The sequence below is a fragment of the Eurosta solidaginis genome, chromosome 5, assembly GCF_040869045.1.
Source record: "Eurosta solidaginis isolate ZX-2024a chromosome 5, ASM4086904v1, whole genome shotgun sequence".
In the NCBI taxonomy this organism is placed as follows: Eukaryota; Metazoa; Arthropoda; class Insecta; order Diptera; family Tephritidae; genus Eurosta; species Eurosta solidaginis.
The window spans coordinates 12,422,718-12,441,004 of record NC_090323.1 but is presented as its reverse complement, the minus strand read 5'-3'; the positions used below and the strand labels follow the sequence as shown (position 1 = coordinate 12,441,004).

Below are 18,287 nucleotides of genomic sequence, written 5' to 3'. Positions count from 1 at the left end.
TAATATACTCTGTGAGCTCTGCTCAGCTGAGTATAAAAAAAAAAAGCTTGAATGAAAAGAATTCCAGCTTACTCATAATTTCTCATAAGCACTCAAAACAAAATATGTACACATGTAAAAACCAATATGCAAACAAAACAAAAGAAAGAACATAAAGAACGACATAAACTACTAAATTTTTTTCTTTTTGGAATCAACTCACAATTATATCATAAATTATTGCCGCACAACAATTGAATAAACAAAAATAACAATGTCATGGAACCATAGAAATTTTGTAAGCATAAAAGCGGAGTCATTGGTGCCGTTTGTCGTATCGCTGTAGTCGTATCTCTAACGTAATCAGCTGTTTATCGTTGCGACGGTAAACCAAAAAACAATTTGTTGGCTACGATACGGTTACGACCTTAGCGGCACCAATAATCGATTGAATTGATTCCCATAAGGTTGGTCGAATCAGCTGTTATAAGGTTACCGATACGGTTACCGATAAAGCACCAATGTCTGCAGCTTAAGCAAATTTAAACTTTAAGTAGGCCATATTTGTTTACGTTTGTTAATCAGTTGCATTTCCGAACTGAGTATATACGTATATATGTATGTATATGAATATATGTATCTGAGTAGTTCGTTGGCTTGTATATTGACCCTATATTCATGTCAATAGTTTGCTGATCTGCATATATGAATACATGTTGTACATTTAGTTTGTAAGTATTGGTGTAAATATGTATTATAGTATATAGGAAATATTTCTATAAAAAGAATCAATTTGTCAAATAAAGTTCAATTTCTGTTTGATCAGTTGAAAGAACACAACACATATGTAGCTTTATTATTATATTACGAAAAGTTCTTCTAAAAATTTTTGAGCCTCTATGCGTTGGCGATGGGGAGTACCGAAGAAGATTTCATCAACATCAACATTGTCCAGCGAATTAAATGGCAGCGTCTACGCTGTCTAGGCCATGTTATGCGAATGAAAGATGACGCTCCGGCCAAGGAAATGTTTCTATTGGAACCCATCTATGGAAGCGGGCGGTCCCCTCTCCGCTGGAAGGATGAGCTGGAAAACATTTTAAACTCGCAAGTATGTCGTCTATTCTTCTACTATCGTAATTCGGACAGGTTCTCTTAGTTATCTTGCAGTTGTCTGTGAAGTATCAGCTAGAGACTGCTAACTCCTTGAATCTGCTATGTATGTTTATTTTGATAGAAGTAAGTTAATGATCCATCTCGAGGAGTACCCTCGCCTCATTATGTAGATGGTGTTCTGGAGACATAAGAAGACAGCCCGTGGCGGTTCTGATGGCGGTATTTTGGCAGTCCTGAATTTTCTTCCAGTGAATAGTCTTTAGGCTTAGCGACCATATGGGGGACGCGTAGTATGCAATCGGCGGGTCAATTGCTTTGTAAGTGGTAATAAGCGTTTCTTTATCTTTACCCCAAGTGCTGTCAGCAATAGATTTGAGGATTTTATTACGGCTCTGGATTTTCGGTACAATTGCGGCTGCATGCTCACCAATATGTAGATCTTGATCGAACGTCACACCCAAGATTTTGGGATGTAAGACAGTCGGTAGCGTGGTGCCATTGACGTGGATGTTCAAAATGGTTTACGTTTGGACGTACATGTTGTAAATACGGTCGCCGATGATTCAGTCAGTGACAATGTCAGGTTTCGCGAGGCGAAAAAACTGGAGAGATCAGGGAGATAGTTGTTTATTTTGTTACAAATCTCATCGATCTGTGGGCCTGAGCCTGTGTCCATTATTGTGCATGTAATTTTCGGAAGCCATGTTGATGATTGGCTAGTTGCACCTTTGCTTTAAAGTTGGGGAGCAGAGTGAAATGTTAAAATTGGGAAGACGAAAGGTTTCCGCTTGAAAGTCTGACAATAATTCATTTTATTAAAGAAATTCTTTCCTATTTATACAAAAGTTCTTAACCTACACATACGTACATACATTAATGCTTACATACTACAATGTACATAGTTTCATAATAAATAATGGTTAGTCAGCATAATGTGTAGTGACTTACATACCGTTACTGTGATTCCTGCATAAGTTGGTTGACCGATATATTGAATGGTTTGGTAAGTGGAAACGAATTCATGTGGTTATTTGAGTCAGTAAAAATGCATTGGCGTAAAGGCATACTGTATCATGCTACAACATCCGCCTTAGAAAAAGAGGCTTATATAATTGTATGAACAATTGTGTAAGACTCTTTGTTTGAGTTAAAATTTTTAATTGCTTTTTTTTTTATTGTAATTTATTGCGATTGAAGAGTTTGTTTACCTATTTTTATATCTGTTTGCATTTGCTTTACATGTGTGATTTTGTGATGACATTTTTCAATCTAACATGTTGTGGTATGTTTTTTTCTTTTGCTCATGTGCACACTTTTTATATGCTTTTACGTGAGGAACGTACTTTGTTTCTAATATGCTCACTTTGATACTTTTATTATTTTGTTTTTTTTTTTGTTTTTTTTATACGAATTACAATATATACATATATGTACATTTGTATGGTTATGTGCTTGTGTTTATGAATAATGTTTTGCTTCAAGTGTTATTGACATTTAGTTTTATATATTAGAACTTTAAGTGTGTCGACCCACCTAAAATCTGTTATGTTCGCAAATTTATTATGAATTAATAGTCACTTGATGCCAACGTTGGTTAGTATTTATTATTTACATTTTCTTTCTTACATATCTAAATTGTTGAGTGAATTGAAATGCTTATATTGCGATTGTTTTGGTTTCTTCTTTTTTTTTTTCAGATGATATGTAGTATATGTATATATATATATATAGTATTTATTATTTACATTTTCTTTCTTACATATCTAAATTGTTTAGTGAATTGAAATGCTTATATTGCGATTGTTTCGGTTTCTTCTTTTTTTCAGATGATATGTGTTATGTACTAGTGAATGTTCTATACCAATTTAAGCTTATTTTTTTGGATTACTATTTCTTTTATTTTCTTTGTACTATCTCTATTTCCTATACTATTAGGTATTAACGTATAATTATTATTTCTATCTATACTTTTTACTTTATAACTTCCTTTGTATCTATTATCTAGCTTATGAGAAGCTTCTTCTTTAACTAACACTAGGTCGCCTAATTTTATTTCCTTACTGACGCTACTTTTACGTAATTATATTTTTGTTTTTCCTTAGCTTCTTTCACTAATTTTCTAGCTCTTTGTTGTGCTATTTGAAGTATATATTTAACTTCCTTGTCATAAGCTTTGTGATTATACAATGGACTTATTTTATTTTCGTCTAGGAATTCATAAGTCGGGTGGTTTTTCGCAAATATAAGCTCGTAAGGACAATACCCATGTACGGTCGATGGGGTCGTGTTGTAACAGTACGCGAAATACTTGAGGTATTCATCCCAATCATCTTTGTCACTGGATATGTATGAATGTACATATTCATTAAACGTTCTATGACTACGCTCTACAGTGCCCAAAGTTTGATGATGGTATGGTCTTGAGTTTTTGTGCTCAACTTTTAACAATTTGCACAGCTCTTCGAATAAGTTATTTTTGTATTCGGTTCGGGCTAAGATCCTTGACTTGTGTATCATAAGTGGTTCCAGGCTCTGGATCAGGGACTGTTATCAGTCTTAGACCGGCCATAGTGACGAATGTCACGCGTGATTAGTTATCACGTCCTGCACGAGGGGCCCCTGCTTCTACTGATAATAGCGGATCTAGAGAGGACAACTCGATAAAACCCGCACCCCTGAGTCACTGTGCCGAGCTCATGGGAGGGAGGACTCTTTAAGAGTCAAGATCGGTACACAACGGTGCCGAACTGGATTGTTTAGGGTTTTTGGTTATTGAAATTCAATTTTGACTTGATGACTTTGGGCTGGTAGGTGCGGTATTCTGCCAACTTAGTAGGTCGGGGTGAAACCCTACCGAAATGGCTGGTAAGCTAATGCTGCACCTGCCCACGTCCCGTTAAAACTGTGGCGGGCCTCAAGGTACGTTCCGGCTCCATCGCCGTTAAGTTGGTGGTGTAGGTGCGGTTGAAAATTTTCCCGCTTCGCGTCCGGTCTGGCTCTGAACGCATTACTCATAAGGTAATGTGTCAACCCTTGCGTGGCCTCCCTGCATAGCTTAGATAACCACAAGACCGTTGAAGGGCGACTACACAATCGGCTCCGAATAGCGGCCTGAGGGGGGACTTTTTAGAATGGACACGACTAACACGAATCCGCCAATGATGGGGTGCGGAAGAAGAGCGGTTTTGATGGAAATCCGTCAAATCAATCTTCAGCACTCTAAGGCGGCTGCCGCAAATTTGTTGCTCTGCCTTGAAAAAGGCGGAGTGGATATAGTCTTTATTTACTTTTATTTTAGATGAGGGACTTTGTATATGCAATAGGGGGAATGACCCGACTTTTATTACTGCGGTAAGGGAGGAGGTCCTGGACCTCACCCTGGTTAGTAGATAACTGGAAGGTCGGATATCGGGCTGAAGGGTTCTCAACGAGCACTCCTTCTCTGATCACCGATATATTCAGTTCTCGGTTAACGAAGAACGTCCCAGTAAAATATCTTTTAGGAACCCTAAAAGTACTAACTGGGACTTGTATTGTAGGAAGCTGGTGGTCGGATTCTCTTGACGACCTAAGAGCGTCCAGTCGGCGGCTCTTCAATAGAGCCAGGAGGAGTAAATTACCCTCGGAATGGGAGCTCTATAAGGTGAATAAGGATAGCCAAGCGAGATGCATGGCGAAGCTTCTGCGAAAACGTAGAAAGCTGCAATGAATCCGCGAGGCTTAGAAAAATACTCTCTAGGAATCCCGCTCCTCTAGGGTATCTGAGAGATGATGGTAGGGACTGGTCGATGAGTAGCGAGAAGTCCCTAAAGCTTTTACTGGACAATCATTTTCCCGATGTCCCAGGAATCTTTGCCTGCATGGTCGGCTATCGTAGGCCATGCAGAAGTGCCTGCCATTCCAATACGGGAAAGTCAAATAACCTGGGCTATAGGGTCGTTCAAGCCCTATAAGTCTCCGGGCCTTTATGGAATCATTCCTGCGCAACTTCAAAAGTCTTTGGGGATTGCCTGCCGCTGGTTGGCCATCATCTATACTAATTGCCTCAGGCTTAACTATATCCCGAAGTCTTGGCACACGGTTAGGGTTATTTTCATCCCAAAGGCCGGCAGAAGCTCTCATGTATCACCTAAAGATTTCAGGCCAATCAGTCTCTCGTCGTTTCTTCTTAAGACGTTTGAGCGGTTGATTGGCCTGTACCTACGGGAAAGGATACCTCGGGGGTTATTGTCGGCTTCACAGCATGCGTACTGCAAGGGCAGATTGACGGAAACGGCTCTCCATTCGATTGTAAAGTAAATAGAGGGGTCCCTAGAACACAAAGAGTATGCTATGTATGCCTTTCTAGACATCGAGGGGGCTTTTAACAATGTCTTACCGGGGGCAATCGAAAGAGCTCTGGTGGGTTTAGGAGTCGAGGCGGCTCTGGTTGAATTTATTAGCAAACTTCTATGCGGCAGAGTTGTCGCAGCGGAGTGGGGAGGGGCCATAATTGAGAGGAAGGTGTGCAGGGGTACGCCACAGGGGGGGTGTCCTATCTCCTCTCTTCTGGGTTGTGGTAGTCAACGAGCTTCTTGCGGAGCTGGAAGCCAATGGTTGTCGGGTGGTTGCCTATGCAGATGACCTCGCTATCCTAGTCAGAGGCAAATTTCTGGGCACCGTGCGCGATGTTCTGCAGGGCTATCTGGATACTGTAGCTAGGTGGGCTGAATCATGTGGATTGGCGATCAACCCGGGAAAAACGGAATTGGTTCTTTTCACAAGGAGATATAAGATGCCCGATTTCAGAACTCCATCGATTGGAGGGGTACCGTTGTACTTTCTTATAGGGTTAAATATTTGGGGATTTTTTTGGACAAGAAACTGTCCTGGAGACCCAATGTGGAAGATCGGGCCAGGAAGGCCGCCATTGCCTTGTACTGCTGCAGAGGGGCTATCGGAAAGATATGGGGACTCTCGCCGGGAGTAGTACACTGAATTTATGAGATGGTGGTCAAACCGATTCTGCTATATGGGGTGCTGGTCTGGTGGAAAGCACTGTACACAGCGAACACCTCCAAAATGTTAGTGTCCGTGCAACGGACGGCGCTGATCGGTATCAGTGGCGCTCTCAGAACATCACCTACCTTGGCACTGAACGTTATGCTGAACATATACCCAGTAGATATTGCGGGAAAGGCGGCCGCGGCAAGGTCGTTGGTCAGGCTTCGTGATATGGGATATGGGTTTTCCGACCGCGGACACTCTAGCCTTCTTACCAGTTTCGACTTTATCCCTGACAGAACGGACTACTGTATGCCGATAACTGCTCTCTATACCACCTTCATCCCAGTTATTCCAGAGAGAGAGGAGTGGGGAAGAGGAATTATCTGGGGCATGGGACCGGTTAACTTGTTCACGGATGGGTCGAAGCTGGATGGAAAGGTTGGGGGGGGGGGGGGGGTCTTTTGTCAAGAGCTAAATTTAAGCCACAAGTTTCAGTTGGCTGATCACTGCAGTGTATTCCAAGCGGAAATTGCTGCGATTAAGCATGCGGTGGATGGAATGCTATCCAGTGCTACTACGGTTAGGGAATTTAACATCTACTCTAGGCCTTGAGCTCAACTACAGTGCGATCGAGGGTGGTCTGGGAGTGCATGACCTCGCTTGCGATTGCATCGAATTATTTTACAATTAAGATTATCTGGGTCCCGGGCCATAGTGATATCCCGGGTAATTGTCAAGCGGATCTCTTAGCCCGCATCGGTACAACTGATCCGGATGAAGATGGCTGTAGGGATTTCGGGATCCCGCTGGCCCCCTGTGGATTGCTCCTCCATAGCTGGGCTTCGAATGAGCTCAGCAAACGTTGGGCGGATACCATGTCGTGCAGGGTAGCAAGATCTTTCTGGCCAAAAGTGGATGGCAGGAGGTCTGCTGAAATAATTGGGTTCACTAAGGCTCACCTATCAATGGTCATTGGGGTTTTGACAGGGCACTGTCCCATGGGTATCCATGCGGTACGTCTCAATATACTGGAAACTCCATCCTGCTGTAGCTGTATGGAGGATGATGAGATGGAATCACCAAATCACTTTATGCTTGATTGTCCAGCTTTTGCCAGAACTAGGCGAAAGTACTTCGGTTGCGGCTCACTTGGATCTTCCGAGGATATATCCAAAGTTGAGATCGTTATCATTCGGAGCTTTATCGTTGCCAACCAACGATTCTCTAAGTAGCTAGATCTAAGTCACCGTTATTTTTGGTGTATGTGGTATCACAACGGACCTTCGTGTTGTCCAAGTGAGCTATCCTTATCAGGGCAGCTACCACCTAACCTATCCTATCCTATTCGGTTCCCATATCTGTTAGCATTGTTTTCATGGGACCATAAATCAAAATGAAATGCTCGAATATAGCTTTAGCAACTGTTATCGCATGTTTGCTCGGGACTGGGATTGTTACCAAGTATTTTGTGAGATCGCATATAATGGTAACTGCGTATTCGTATCCGTTTATTGATCTCGGTAACGGTCCGACCATATCGATCTGTACTATATCGAAAGCCTTCGGAGGTGTCTCCGTTATTGTCATTGGCTCTTTGATATGCTTATTTATTTTATTCTTCTTGCAGTGGATGCAGTTATTTACGTATTTCTTTATGTCACCTGGCATATTTTTCCAGCTATAGCTTTGTTTGATTTCTTTATCATGCGATTTATTCCTGGGTGGCCGCCACTAATAGGATCGTCATAATATTTCTGCAGAATTTCTCTAATTTTCGCGGGATTAGTCATGTACATAACCTCTGGGGTTAGTGCAATTGTTAGTTTTTTGAGAACCCTGTTTCTTGTTTCAATAAATTTGCCTACTCGAGTATAATTACTTTTAAACAATTTGTCCCCTAAGGAAAACTGTATTTTTTCAAGTCGTAAATTTGCGGCTTCTTTTGCAAGCCTGATAAAGAATTGTCCAAGTCAATTTCATCATCTACAATTAGGTTGCTTGTATTTATAGTGCTACAAATTTTCTTTCCCTTTTTGAAATATAATTTCGGGGGATTGAAAACGAGCCTGACATGTCTTTTTACTTCAAATTTATTTAGCGCTTCATATATTTTGGTGTTCTCAGTGTGACTTTCTTTAATTTTAACATTATTTTTTATATGTTTAGCTGTTGATCTAGTTGTGACTTTCATTAATTTGCATGCTTCCACTGACATTTCTATTAAGTTTCATAATAAATAATGGTTAGTCAACATCATGTAGGATCCTTCAAAATTCAACTTTTGCCCGGATGGTAAAATTATTAACTTTTATACTTTGACAATTTTTGTTGTTATAGCGGCCTACTGATTTTAAGATAGCGGGTTCGAATCGAGCTCAAGGCCTAACAATAATTTTTTATCATTATTATTGTTATGATAAATTTTTTCTTAATTGAAAAAATTTTTAAATTAGAATAAAAGAAAGAAAAAATTTAGACAACTGCCAAAGCTCGTTGTATAGATCCATTAGTTATTTTTTATTACAGAAATTTGGAAGAATTGTTCATTGAAATGAAACAATTCCAAAGTTACGTGAACTCGAGATACACTGATGCACAAAAAACTCATAGTCATTTGTATAAGATTCTAATGGAAGATCAATTAGCCGATGTATTTCCTAACACAGAAATAGCTCTTCGGTTTTTTTACATTAATGATCACAAATCGTTATGCCGAACGATCCTCCTCGCAATTAAAAAGAATCAAAGCTGCTGAAGGAGCTACAACGCGACAAGAGCGACTTGAGATGTTAGGTATACTTTGCATTGAGTCAGATTTATTGAACAAAATCGATATTGATGATATAATTGTTGAATTTGCCGAAAACAAATGTAGAAAACGACATATTTATAACTTAGATAGTAATTTTATTGATATTATTACATTGTGACAATAAAATTTGTATAAAAGATATAAGTTTGTACTTTTTAATCGAAAAAAGAAGGGAACGGACGTGAAAAAAGTGCCCCAAATTGATGGTTGCGCAAAGTTTCTTAACTGAACAATCGGTTGTATGAGATATATACTATATATACCATCGATCTCAATGATTTTTTCAGACAACAATATATGCTATACACGTAAGCATTTGGTGAAAGTTGAAGCTTCTAGCTGTTAAAATGGGGAAGAAATTGCGCAAAGTTTCTTATCTGAACAATCGGTTGTATGGGATATATACTATATATACCACCGGTATCTATGATTTTCTCAGACAACAATATATGCTATACACGTAAGCATTTAGTGAAATTTGAAGCTTCTAGCTGTTAAAATGGGGTAGAAATTGCGAAAAGTTTCTTATCTGAACAATCGGTTGTATGAGATATATACTATATATACAACCGATCTCTATGATTTTTTCAGACAACAATATATGCTATATACGTAAGCAATCGGTGAACTTTGAAGCTTCTAGCTGTTAAAACGGGGCAGAAATTGCGCAAAGTTTCTTATCTGAACAATCGGTTGTATGAGATATATACTATATATACAACCGATCTCTATGATTTTTTCAGACAACAATATATGCTATATACTTAAGCATTTGGTGAAATTTGAAGCTTCTAGCTGTTAAAATGGGGTAGAAATTGCGAAAAGTTTCTTATCTGAACAATCGGTTGTATGAGATATATACTATATATACAACCGATCTCTATGATTTTTTCAGACAACAATATATGCTATATACGTAAGTATTCGGAGAAAGTTGAAGCTTCTAGCTGTTAAAATGGGGCTAAAATTTGCGAAAATATATATATATATATATACTATATATATATACTATATATACCACCATATATATACTATATATACCACCGATCTTTATGATTTTTTCAGACAACAATATATGCTATATACCTAAGCATTCGTTGAAATTTGAAGCCTCTAGCTCTTTAAATGGGGCAGTAATTACGAAAAGTTCCTTATCTGAACAATCGGTTGTGGGGGATATATACTATATATACGACCGATCTCATCAATTTTTTCAGGCAACAATATGTGCAATATACGAAAGTATATGGTGAAGTTTGAAGCTTCAATCTGTTAAATTGGGTAAGATATTACAAAAATCCTCTTTTTCTGAAAAATCGGTTGTATGGAGGATATATGCTATAGTGGTCCGATCCGGTCGGTTCCGACAAATGTCTAATCGGACACCCAAATACACCTGCTCACCAAATTTTATCAAGATATCTCAAAAATTGAGGGACTAGTTTGCATACAAACAGACAGACGGACAGACGGACATGGCTAAATCAACTCAGCTCTTCAACCTGATTATTTCGGTATACTTAATGGTGGGTCTATCTATTTTCCTTTAAGGACTTACAATTTTCGGTTTCGTGACGAAATTAATATACCATTTCATTTTCATGAAAGGTTTGATCACTGACTAATATAATATGGTTACTTTTTTCATATTTTTCAATTAGAATTTCATTTAGGTATTCAACAAAAGCTGCATCAGTAGTGCTCGGCGAGTGGTACAGAACTCCAATCTGCCACTTTTTATCAACCTTCTTCAGTTTTATTACACCATTACATTGCATTTTCATTTATGTTATCATTATAGATTACTTTAACATCAATTGTACTATGTACATAAACTAACACACCTCCTGTGTGCCTGCTATGGGAATCACATCTTATCATTTTATAGGTTGCTATTTTTAATTCATTGTCTAGAATATCTTTGGTTGTACATGTTTCAGAGCACAGTATGGTGCCTGGTCTATGAACTTCCGCCAACATTTCCAACTCTGATTTGTTAGCTACTAGGCTATTTATGTTTAAATAGATGCATTTAAAGTCATTGTTGATGTCCTTTGTGGATCTTTTTTGGTAATTTGATACTCTACGTTGCATAACGTTCACCAGATATATCAATCGTGAGCACAGGACTCGTAAACTGCGTCAACTGGCATCCGATTGCAACATTGGCATCGGACCACCTGCCAATACTTATTTCGCTCAAGCGCCGACCTCATCGTCACCGAAATACGCACTTTCATAAACTTTGAAAAAGGAAAGTCGTATGAATATAAATCCTTACAGATATCCGCTTTCCGCAGGGTAACTGAATCCGCCTCGGCTCGTTTTATTCCCGCCGGAAGAATTCCCAAAATTCGGCCTAATTTTCGGGAGGCCGCAAATTTAGCGAGAGAACGTGGCCGGCGACCCCCAAATAAGGGATATAAACTAACGCACCAGATTGCTTGTGGATGAACACAAGCGGGCGAAATGGGAGGAGCATCTAAGTCGTTGTAACCTCTCTGCCGGTGTGGGTAAGCTTTGGTACACCGTAAAGTTCCTTTCGAATCCGTCCATCGCCTTTGGCGATAAAGTGCTATCGGATGCGAAAAAATGCGCAAGCGCTTTCTGCCGACAATATACAAAGCATTCTACGGTTGACAAAGTCAGACGGAGGGCCAACAGACACGCACATAAACATACAGCCCAATCACGCAATCCATCGTATACTGTTTTTTCGCGATTCGTAACATTCGAATTCGTAACGTTATTGCTATCATGCAATTCGAACGTGTTTCCGAACGTCTCCGAAAGTAATAAGTAAATTCTAAGTTCGTACAGTGGCTTCACTGGGTTCACTCGGAACGTAAACTTTTGACGTTTATTCGCAATTTTCTACGACAAGTTCTTGCCAGCGGAGAAAATTTACGAAACGCGAAAAATATTTAAAACAAACAGCCCAATCACGCATTCCGTCGTAACAATGTTACGAATTCGAATATTACGAATCCCGAAAAAACAGTCTATGGTGGATTGCGTGATTGGGCTGAATATCAAATAAACGTCAAAAGTTTACGTTCCGAGTGAATTCAGTGATGCCACTGTACGAATTTCGAATTTACTTATTCTGCCCTATCACACAATCCATCGTAGCAAATTTTCGAATGGAAATGTCCGCTCCGAATCGGAGCAATTTTTTATCATGCAACCCATGTGAATTTGAAAAAGTTGTTGCCGTATGCAAATTTTATATTTTGACGTTTCGAAATCAGATGTTTTGCAATAAATTGAAATTTCAATAAATACAAGAGTAAATAAATTTAACTAAACTGATATATTTATTGGAAAAACAAAGCTTTTAAGTGTTATGGATTCTTCGTTGATATTTTCTATAATGCTGGTGGAGGCGGAAGGTGAAAAAAGTAGATCGAATATGAAAATTCAACGAAAAATATTAAGGGACGCAAACAATCCGCTCGATGTCGAGGACACAATGTAAGTATAGGAATAACTTCATAACTTCATATGTTAACTTTATTTTATGAAACAGGTTTACTAAAAATCATGGCTTGAATAAGGCAGCCTTTTTGTACGTCTAAAGTGTCCCGGATGGGAATGCACGCTCACAGAGGCCGTGCTCCATCTCTTCGCTTCATCGTTTGTCTTCCGTATTAGGTTTTTGCGGAGGGTGGGTACCAGCATGGAGTGCGAAAGAACTTTGACATTCCCATGGCTGAATCGATATTTTGTGGCGTATTCAAATACGTGTTATCCACTCTTCAATGTGATATATGTCCTCAGTGGGTGAATCTTGATTTGAGCAACGAAGAAAAAAGACAAGCAAAGATGGACTTTTATCAAAAACATGAATTTCCTGGTGCGATTTTATGTGTAGACGGAACACACATTAAAATTGTTGCGCCGGCTAAAGACAAATTCCTGAATTTTAATCGTAAAGGGTACTATAGCATCAATGCTATGATTGTAAGTCTTGCAAAAACTGATATTTCAAATATCTTTCTAATTTTTTATTTATTGCAGATATGCGATAATAAAATGAGAATTCGTTACGTGAATGCGCAGTATCCTGGCAGCAACCACGATGCTCATATTTGGAACATAAGCAGCGCGCGAAATTTTTTTTAAAATAAATACCTAAACGGCGAACGAAACACTTGGCTTTTGGGTATGTGCATACACATATATACCGTTTGAATAATTTTTTGCTAAAATGATTTTATTTATTCCACAGGAGACGCTGGATAGAGCCATGGTTAATGACACCTTTTCGTTCACCTACAACAGGAAGCGCCGAAGGAAACTACAATAAAGTACATGCAAAAGCGAGAAATACTATAGAAAGGACCATAGGTGTATTTAAGAACTGCTTCAGATTCCTTCTGGGTGCTCGTGAGCTTTATTATGAACCCATGAACGTTTGCCAAATAGTGAACGTTACCGCAGCATTGCACAATATTTGTATCCATTATCGCGTGGCTGATGATTTTTTAGAAAATGTTGAAGAAAACCATTTTAATCAAACGTATAAAGCTTCTCCTTCAACATATACTGATGCAGCTATTCGGATAAGGGAATCTATATCCTAAACATTAACACGACTATAATATTCAATTAAAAAATAGCAACACTTATACGTATAAATTCATTTACACTTTTTTATTGAAACTTTTGATAGGCACTTGTATTTAAATAAAGAAATGTACATATACATACTTACATATGTATAAATTTAAGTGTTTTTTGGCAATCGCATTTAAGCTTTTTTCTTCAACTAATAACATTTGTTTTTTTATTAAATTTTTAGCATTGATCAAATCTTCCATGGATTGGTTGTGTCTACAAGTTTCTTCCACTTCTGCATTCTTTAGGTCGCAGTGCTTTTCCATTGCCCGGTATAAGCGTCGTATACCGGAACAAATATCTTCCAGCTTTATTTCCTGTATTGAATAGTGTGCTATGGTCTTTTCCTGAAATTCCTTTTGAAGCAAAAAATGGTCTTGAAGTACTTCTGCTGTATTTGTATCAGTTGGCTTGCGCGCAGAGGAAACACGTCTCGGAAGTGCTGGACTGCGGCTTGATGACGTCATTGACACGTCAGCCTCGATGTCATTTTCAGAGTCGGCTGCAACAGGTAGCCCAACGCTCACAGTGTTTTCAATTCCATTCGTGCTAGTCTGTAGTGCTGTCAATCGGATGACAGCTTCCTCCACTTCATTAAAATGGTGCTGCCTGTTTCCACCGCCACCAGTAGCTGTCTGTTCTTTTTTGTTTTCCGCTAGCTTCCTTTTAATATACGCCTTCCAGTCTAGCCATACCTAGTAAACACGATATATATACATATATACACACAAGCAAGGCACAGTAAATTACACATTTTACCTTTTTCCCACTAGTGATGTCTTTCTGAGGTGGGCCCATGCTGTCAAGCTCCTCCGCCACCTTTTTCCAAAACTCCGACGCTTCTTCCTTAGAGCACTTTGAAAAGCCGTGTGCCATAGAGGGCTTTTCTTGCAGCAACTCCAACAAAGCCGCATACTGTTGCCTTGTTGTTATTTTGGACCTGTATTTTGACAAATTAAATACTGACTATGCATTTATTCAATAAATACTTACATTTTTATAATTTTTTCAATTTGTTTTAATTTATTTCAATTTTTCTTGGATTGTCCGCTTACAAAAATTTGTCGTAGAAAAATTAGCTTTTTGATAATTTGACATTTAGAGTGTGTTCAGTGAATGCTATTCTCCGAACTTCGAATTTACGTTCGGAGTTGTTCGAAATGCATGAATGCTTTTGTAGTAACTTCTCCGAAAAACAGTATACGATGGAGTGCGTGATAAGGCCGATTTACTTTCGGAGACGTTCGGAAACACGGTCGAATTGCATGATAGCAATTTCGTAACTTTCCCGAAAAAACGCTCTACGATGGATTGCGTGATTGGGCAGATAAATTCAGCGCGTCCCCAATTACCATCACCGCCAAAGAGGTTAAGGATGCCATAGCCAATGCTTAAAAGCCTAGGAAAAGAGGCTTTCAAATATTTAGCACATATCTTCAACCTATCTCGGTCCACCTTTGTTATCCCCGAAAAATGGAAAATGGCCAAGGTGGTCCCGCTCTAAAGCCTGGGAAACCAGCTAGCATAGGAGAGTCATATCGCCCATTATCTCTCTTATCGCCAGTAGCAAAAAAGCTTGAAACCATTTTGCTCTCCAAATTCAAAGCAAGTTTGCAGCTAGCCTGTCATCAGAATGACTTTAGAAAACTTCATAGCACCACCACAGCGCTAAATGCCATTAGCAGCCAGATAAATTGCGGTTCAAATCAAAACCCCCACCATAGAACAGTACTCGTTGCGCTAGACCTATCAAAAGCTTTTGATACTGTCAACCATAGCACGTTACTGCAAGACCTGGAAGGGTCTACCCTTCCCCTATGTTTTAAAAGGTGGACCGCCAATTATCTGGGTGGCCGGCAGGCATCGGTGCAATTTAGAAACGAATCATCAAAATCATGAAGAATTAAACAAGGGGTGCCACAGGGTGGTTTCCTATCCCCACTTTAGTTTAACTTTTACATATCAAAGCTACCTTCGCCACCAGTAAGAGTTACTATCGTTTCCTACGCTGATGACCGATTAAATCATCGGCAACCTTATTTACATCATGGACGTCCCAAATGTCTACCATTTTAAACATCCACGTCAATGGCACTACGCTACCGACTGTCTTTCACCCAAAAATCTTGGGTGTGCCGTTCGATCAGGATCTCAATTTGGTGAGTATTCAGCCGCAATTATACCGAAAATCCAAAGCCGTAATAAAATCCTCATCTCTCTTTCTGGCAGTATTTGTAGAAAAGATAAAGAAACGCTCATTCCCGCTTATAAAGCAATTTGCCTAAAGACTGCTCACTGGAATAGGCCTGCAAAAATACTGCCCTCAGAACCACCACGGTTTGTCTTCTTATGTCCCCAGAACACGATCTACATAAGGAGGCGAAAATACTCCCCATCAGGGAGAGAAATGAAATGTTAACCAAACTCTTCCTGTTGAATACCCAGAAATTTGGGCATCCCAACAGACATCTGACTGATGAGCCAACACCGCCCAGGGGCTTAAGGAGTCAGCCCGGTAAGCATTATGAGGCAATACGGCACCTGTGAGAATATAGCCGTATGAAGCCAAAAAACACAAGCAGGGCCTCAGTGAACTCCACATACAGGCATCGGACCACTATGTCAGGAATTGCACGGCTAATCCTGTACTCAAAGAACAATACCCTAAACTTGCAGAAGAGGAACGCACAATCCCTAGGGAAACGCGAGTCACTCTAACTCAACTTCGATCTGGATACTATAACAGGTTAAACTCTTACCTATCCAGAATCAACCCAGACATACAAAATGTATGCCCTACTTGCAATGTGTCACCACATGACGTTAGAGGATATTGATGACAATTTGTGATTGGTCACACCTATTGGATGGGGCGCAGCACTGCTTCAACAACAACACAAAAGAAAGAAGTACAAACTATCTTGCATTTTTCTTGTGAATCTTATCTGCTTCAAAAAATAAATATACATATTAGGGTGGGTCGATTTATATGGACGAAAGTTAACCGATATCGCGCCATCGATTTTTCGATAGGATTTGGGCTCAGGAAAAAAAGTTCCAGTATGCATACCAAAAAAATTATTTTCGAGCCTGCGAAATTTCTTTTTTTTTCTTTTTTTCAACTTTCATTTTTAAGTTTTTTTTTTATTCTTTTTTATGACCAACTAAAAAAACTAGAAAGATGTTCATAGTATACCCGTCCGACCTAAAAATGTCCGCTAAAAACGTTGTCGATAACAGTTCTTTGAAAAAAATTTTTAGCGAACATTTTTGGGTCGGACAGGGTATACATGAAATTTAAAAATCAAAGTCGAAAAAACTAAAAAATGTTTTTCTAATTTTTTAGGTATGCGTAGTGGAACTTTTTTTTCCTGAGCCCAAATCCTATCGAAAAATCGATGGCGCGATATCGGTTAATAAATCGACCCAGTCTAAAATATATTGTAACGATTTTTACTGCAATTCCCTTTATTTGCAATCTTCTGCTAACGTTCGTATCGCTAAACTGTTGAATATATATCTCCAATATTGAATAATGGAAAAATTACCTTTATTAAAGTACTTCACAATAACACTTATGCTTTGGAACTAGCTTGCTTAATAACCAAACTGACTGATAGCTTAAATGAAAGTGATTCTCGCCTCTACTGTTGTCGCCTTTTTATACTGTATGATTTCCTCGTTGCATATTTCTAGGCTTTTCTAATTCCAGAACATACTAGTTAGTTATAAATTTCTCAGTTACAACTACAGATATATAATTTTTATAGCTTCTCTCATGCCCCATGCGCTTGCATGTGTGAGCGACACTTCCACAATTATAATTGCATACCTTTAGGAGCAGCTCAGATAAGATATCTGCATGTGTTTGTGCATCTCTTCTCCCCTGCGTGTACGTACATAGGTGTAGACAAAATGATTAAATTATTGATGCGCATTCACGTCACTGCTTAGCATCGGCATAGAGATGGCAGTACCCCTTAGTGTTGCTAACATTCGTAACACTGCCCTCCATTTAAGTCTGATCGTCCCGATCAGACAAATCTCTCGATCTAAACGTTACCAGCATCTTCAAATGTACCACTCTTCTACTTCGTGGTCTCCCAATCGTTTGTATGCGGTAGATGACATCACTGATCCTCTTCACAATTCTGTACGGGCCTTTCCAACTGCACCAAAATTTGGATGGCACACGTTTCCGTCGGTGAGGGTTGTATAACAGTACCAAATCTCCCTCCAAGAAACCTTCCGAATTATTATTCTCATCGTACCTGCGTTTCATCTTACTACTTGTTTGGCCAATGAACTACTTTTAAGAGCTTGCTCTTGACGGATTAACTTTGCATCATCAGTATCGTCTTGACGTTTCACAACAGTAGTGCGCGCTGGCTTGAAACCACTTTTGCATTCTTTCTGAAAATTCTTTCGGTCGTTTTAGTGCGTCCATTAGGGTTTGCCAATGCCAGTGTTTTTCTCGCAGGTACCTTTGGTTTTGATTTATTTGGCCCATTCCATCCATCAACCTTTGCCTTTGACTTTCGTGGCCATTGTCGGGTCTTCTCCACCAGTACTCGATTACTACTGAACCCGTTATCCAAACTGAAGTTAAGTGGCACATCCTGGTTCTCATAACGCATCACTCTTCTCTGCATATCGATCTTGATGTCATGGTCAACCAAGAAGTCCACTCCCAATATGACTTCATCAACGGTATCCGCCACAACGAATTTGTGTAGAACTCTGACCTTTCCAATCAAGACTTCACATACCACTT

General features: G+C 39.3%; 1 protein-coding gene and 1 long non-coding RNA gene across 2 annotated transcripts in view; one reads left to right on the top strand and one right to left on the bottom strand.

Annotated features, from left to right (window-relative positions):
* LOC137253842 (uncharacterized) overlaps positions 1 to 18,287 on the top strand; it is a 297,293-nt gene that overhangs the window by 155,551 nt on the left and 123,455 nt on the right. The gene's annotated exons all lie outside the window — the stretch shown is intronic.
* LOC137252686 (uncharacterized) lies at positions 13,469 to 14,607 on the bottom strand. The gene is made up of 4 exons (XM_067788734.1): positions 14,507 to 14,607; positions 14,273 to 14,453; positions 13,611 to 14,208; positions 13,469 to 13,491 (listed from the first exon to the last, which is right to left on the bottom strand). Coding segments are annotated over exons 1-4 (804 nt in total). The 5' UTR covers positions 14,509 to 14,607.

Bases quoted from the DNA above. Each gene is read 5' to 3' on its own strand.
- LOC137252686 (XM_067788734.1), bottom strand. The intron at 14,209-14,272 runs GTAAAATGTGTA...CGTGTTTACTAG, and splicing joins ACATCACTAGTGGGAAAAAG to GTATGGCTAGACTGGAAGGC. The intron at 13,492-13,610 runs GTAAGTATGTAT...TGAATATTATAG, and splicing joins ACACTTAAATTTATACATAT to TCGTGTTAATGTTTAGGATA.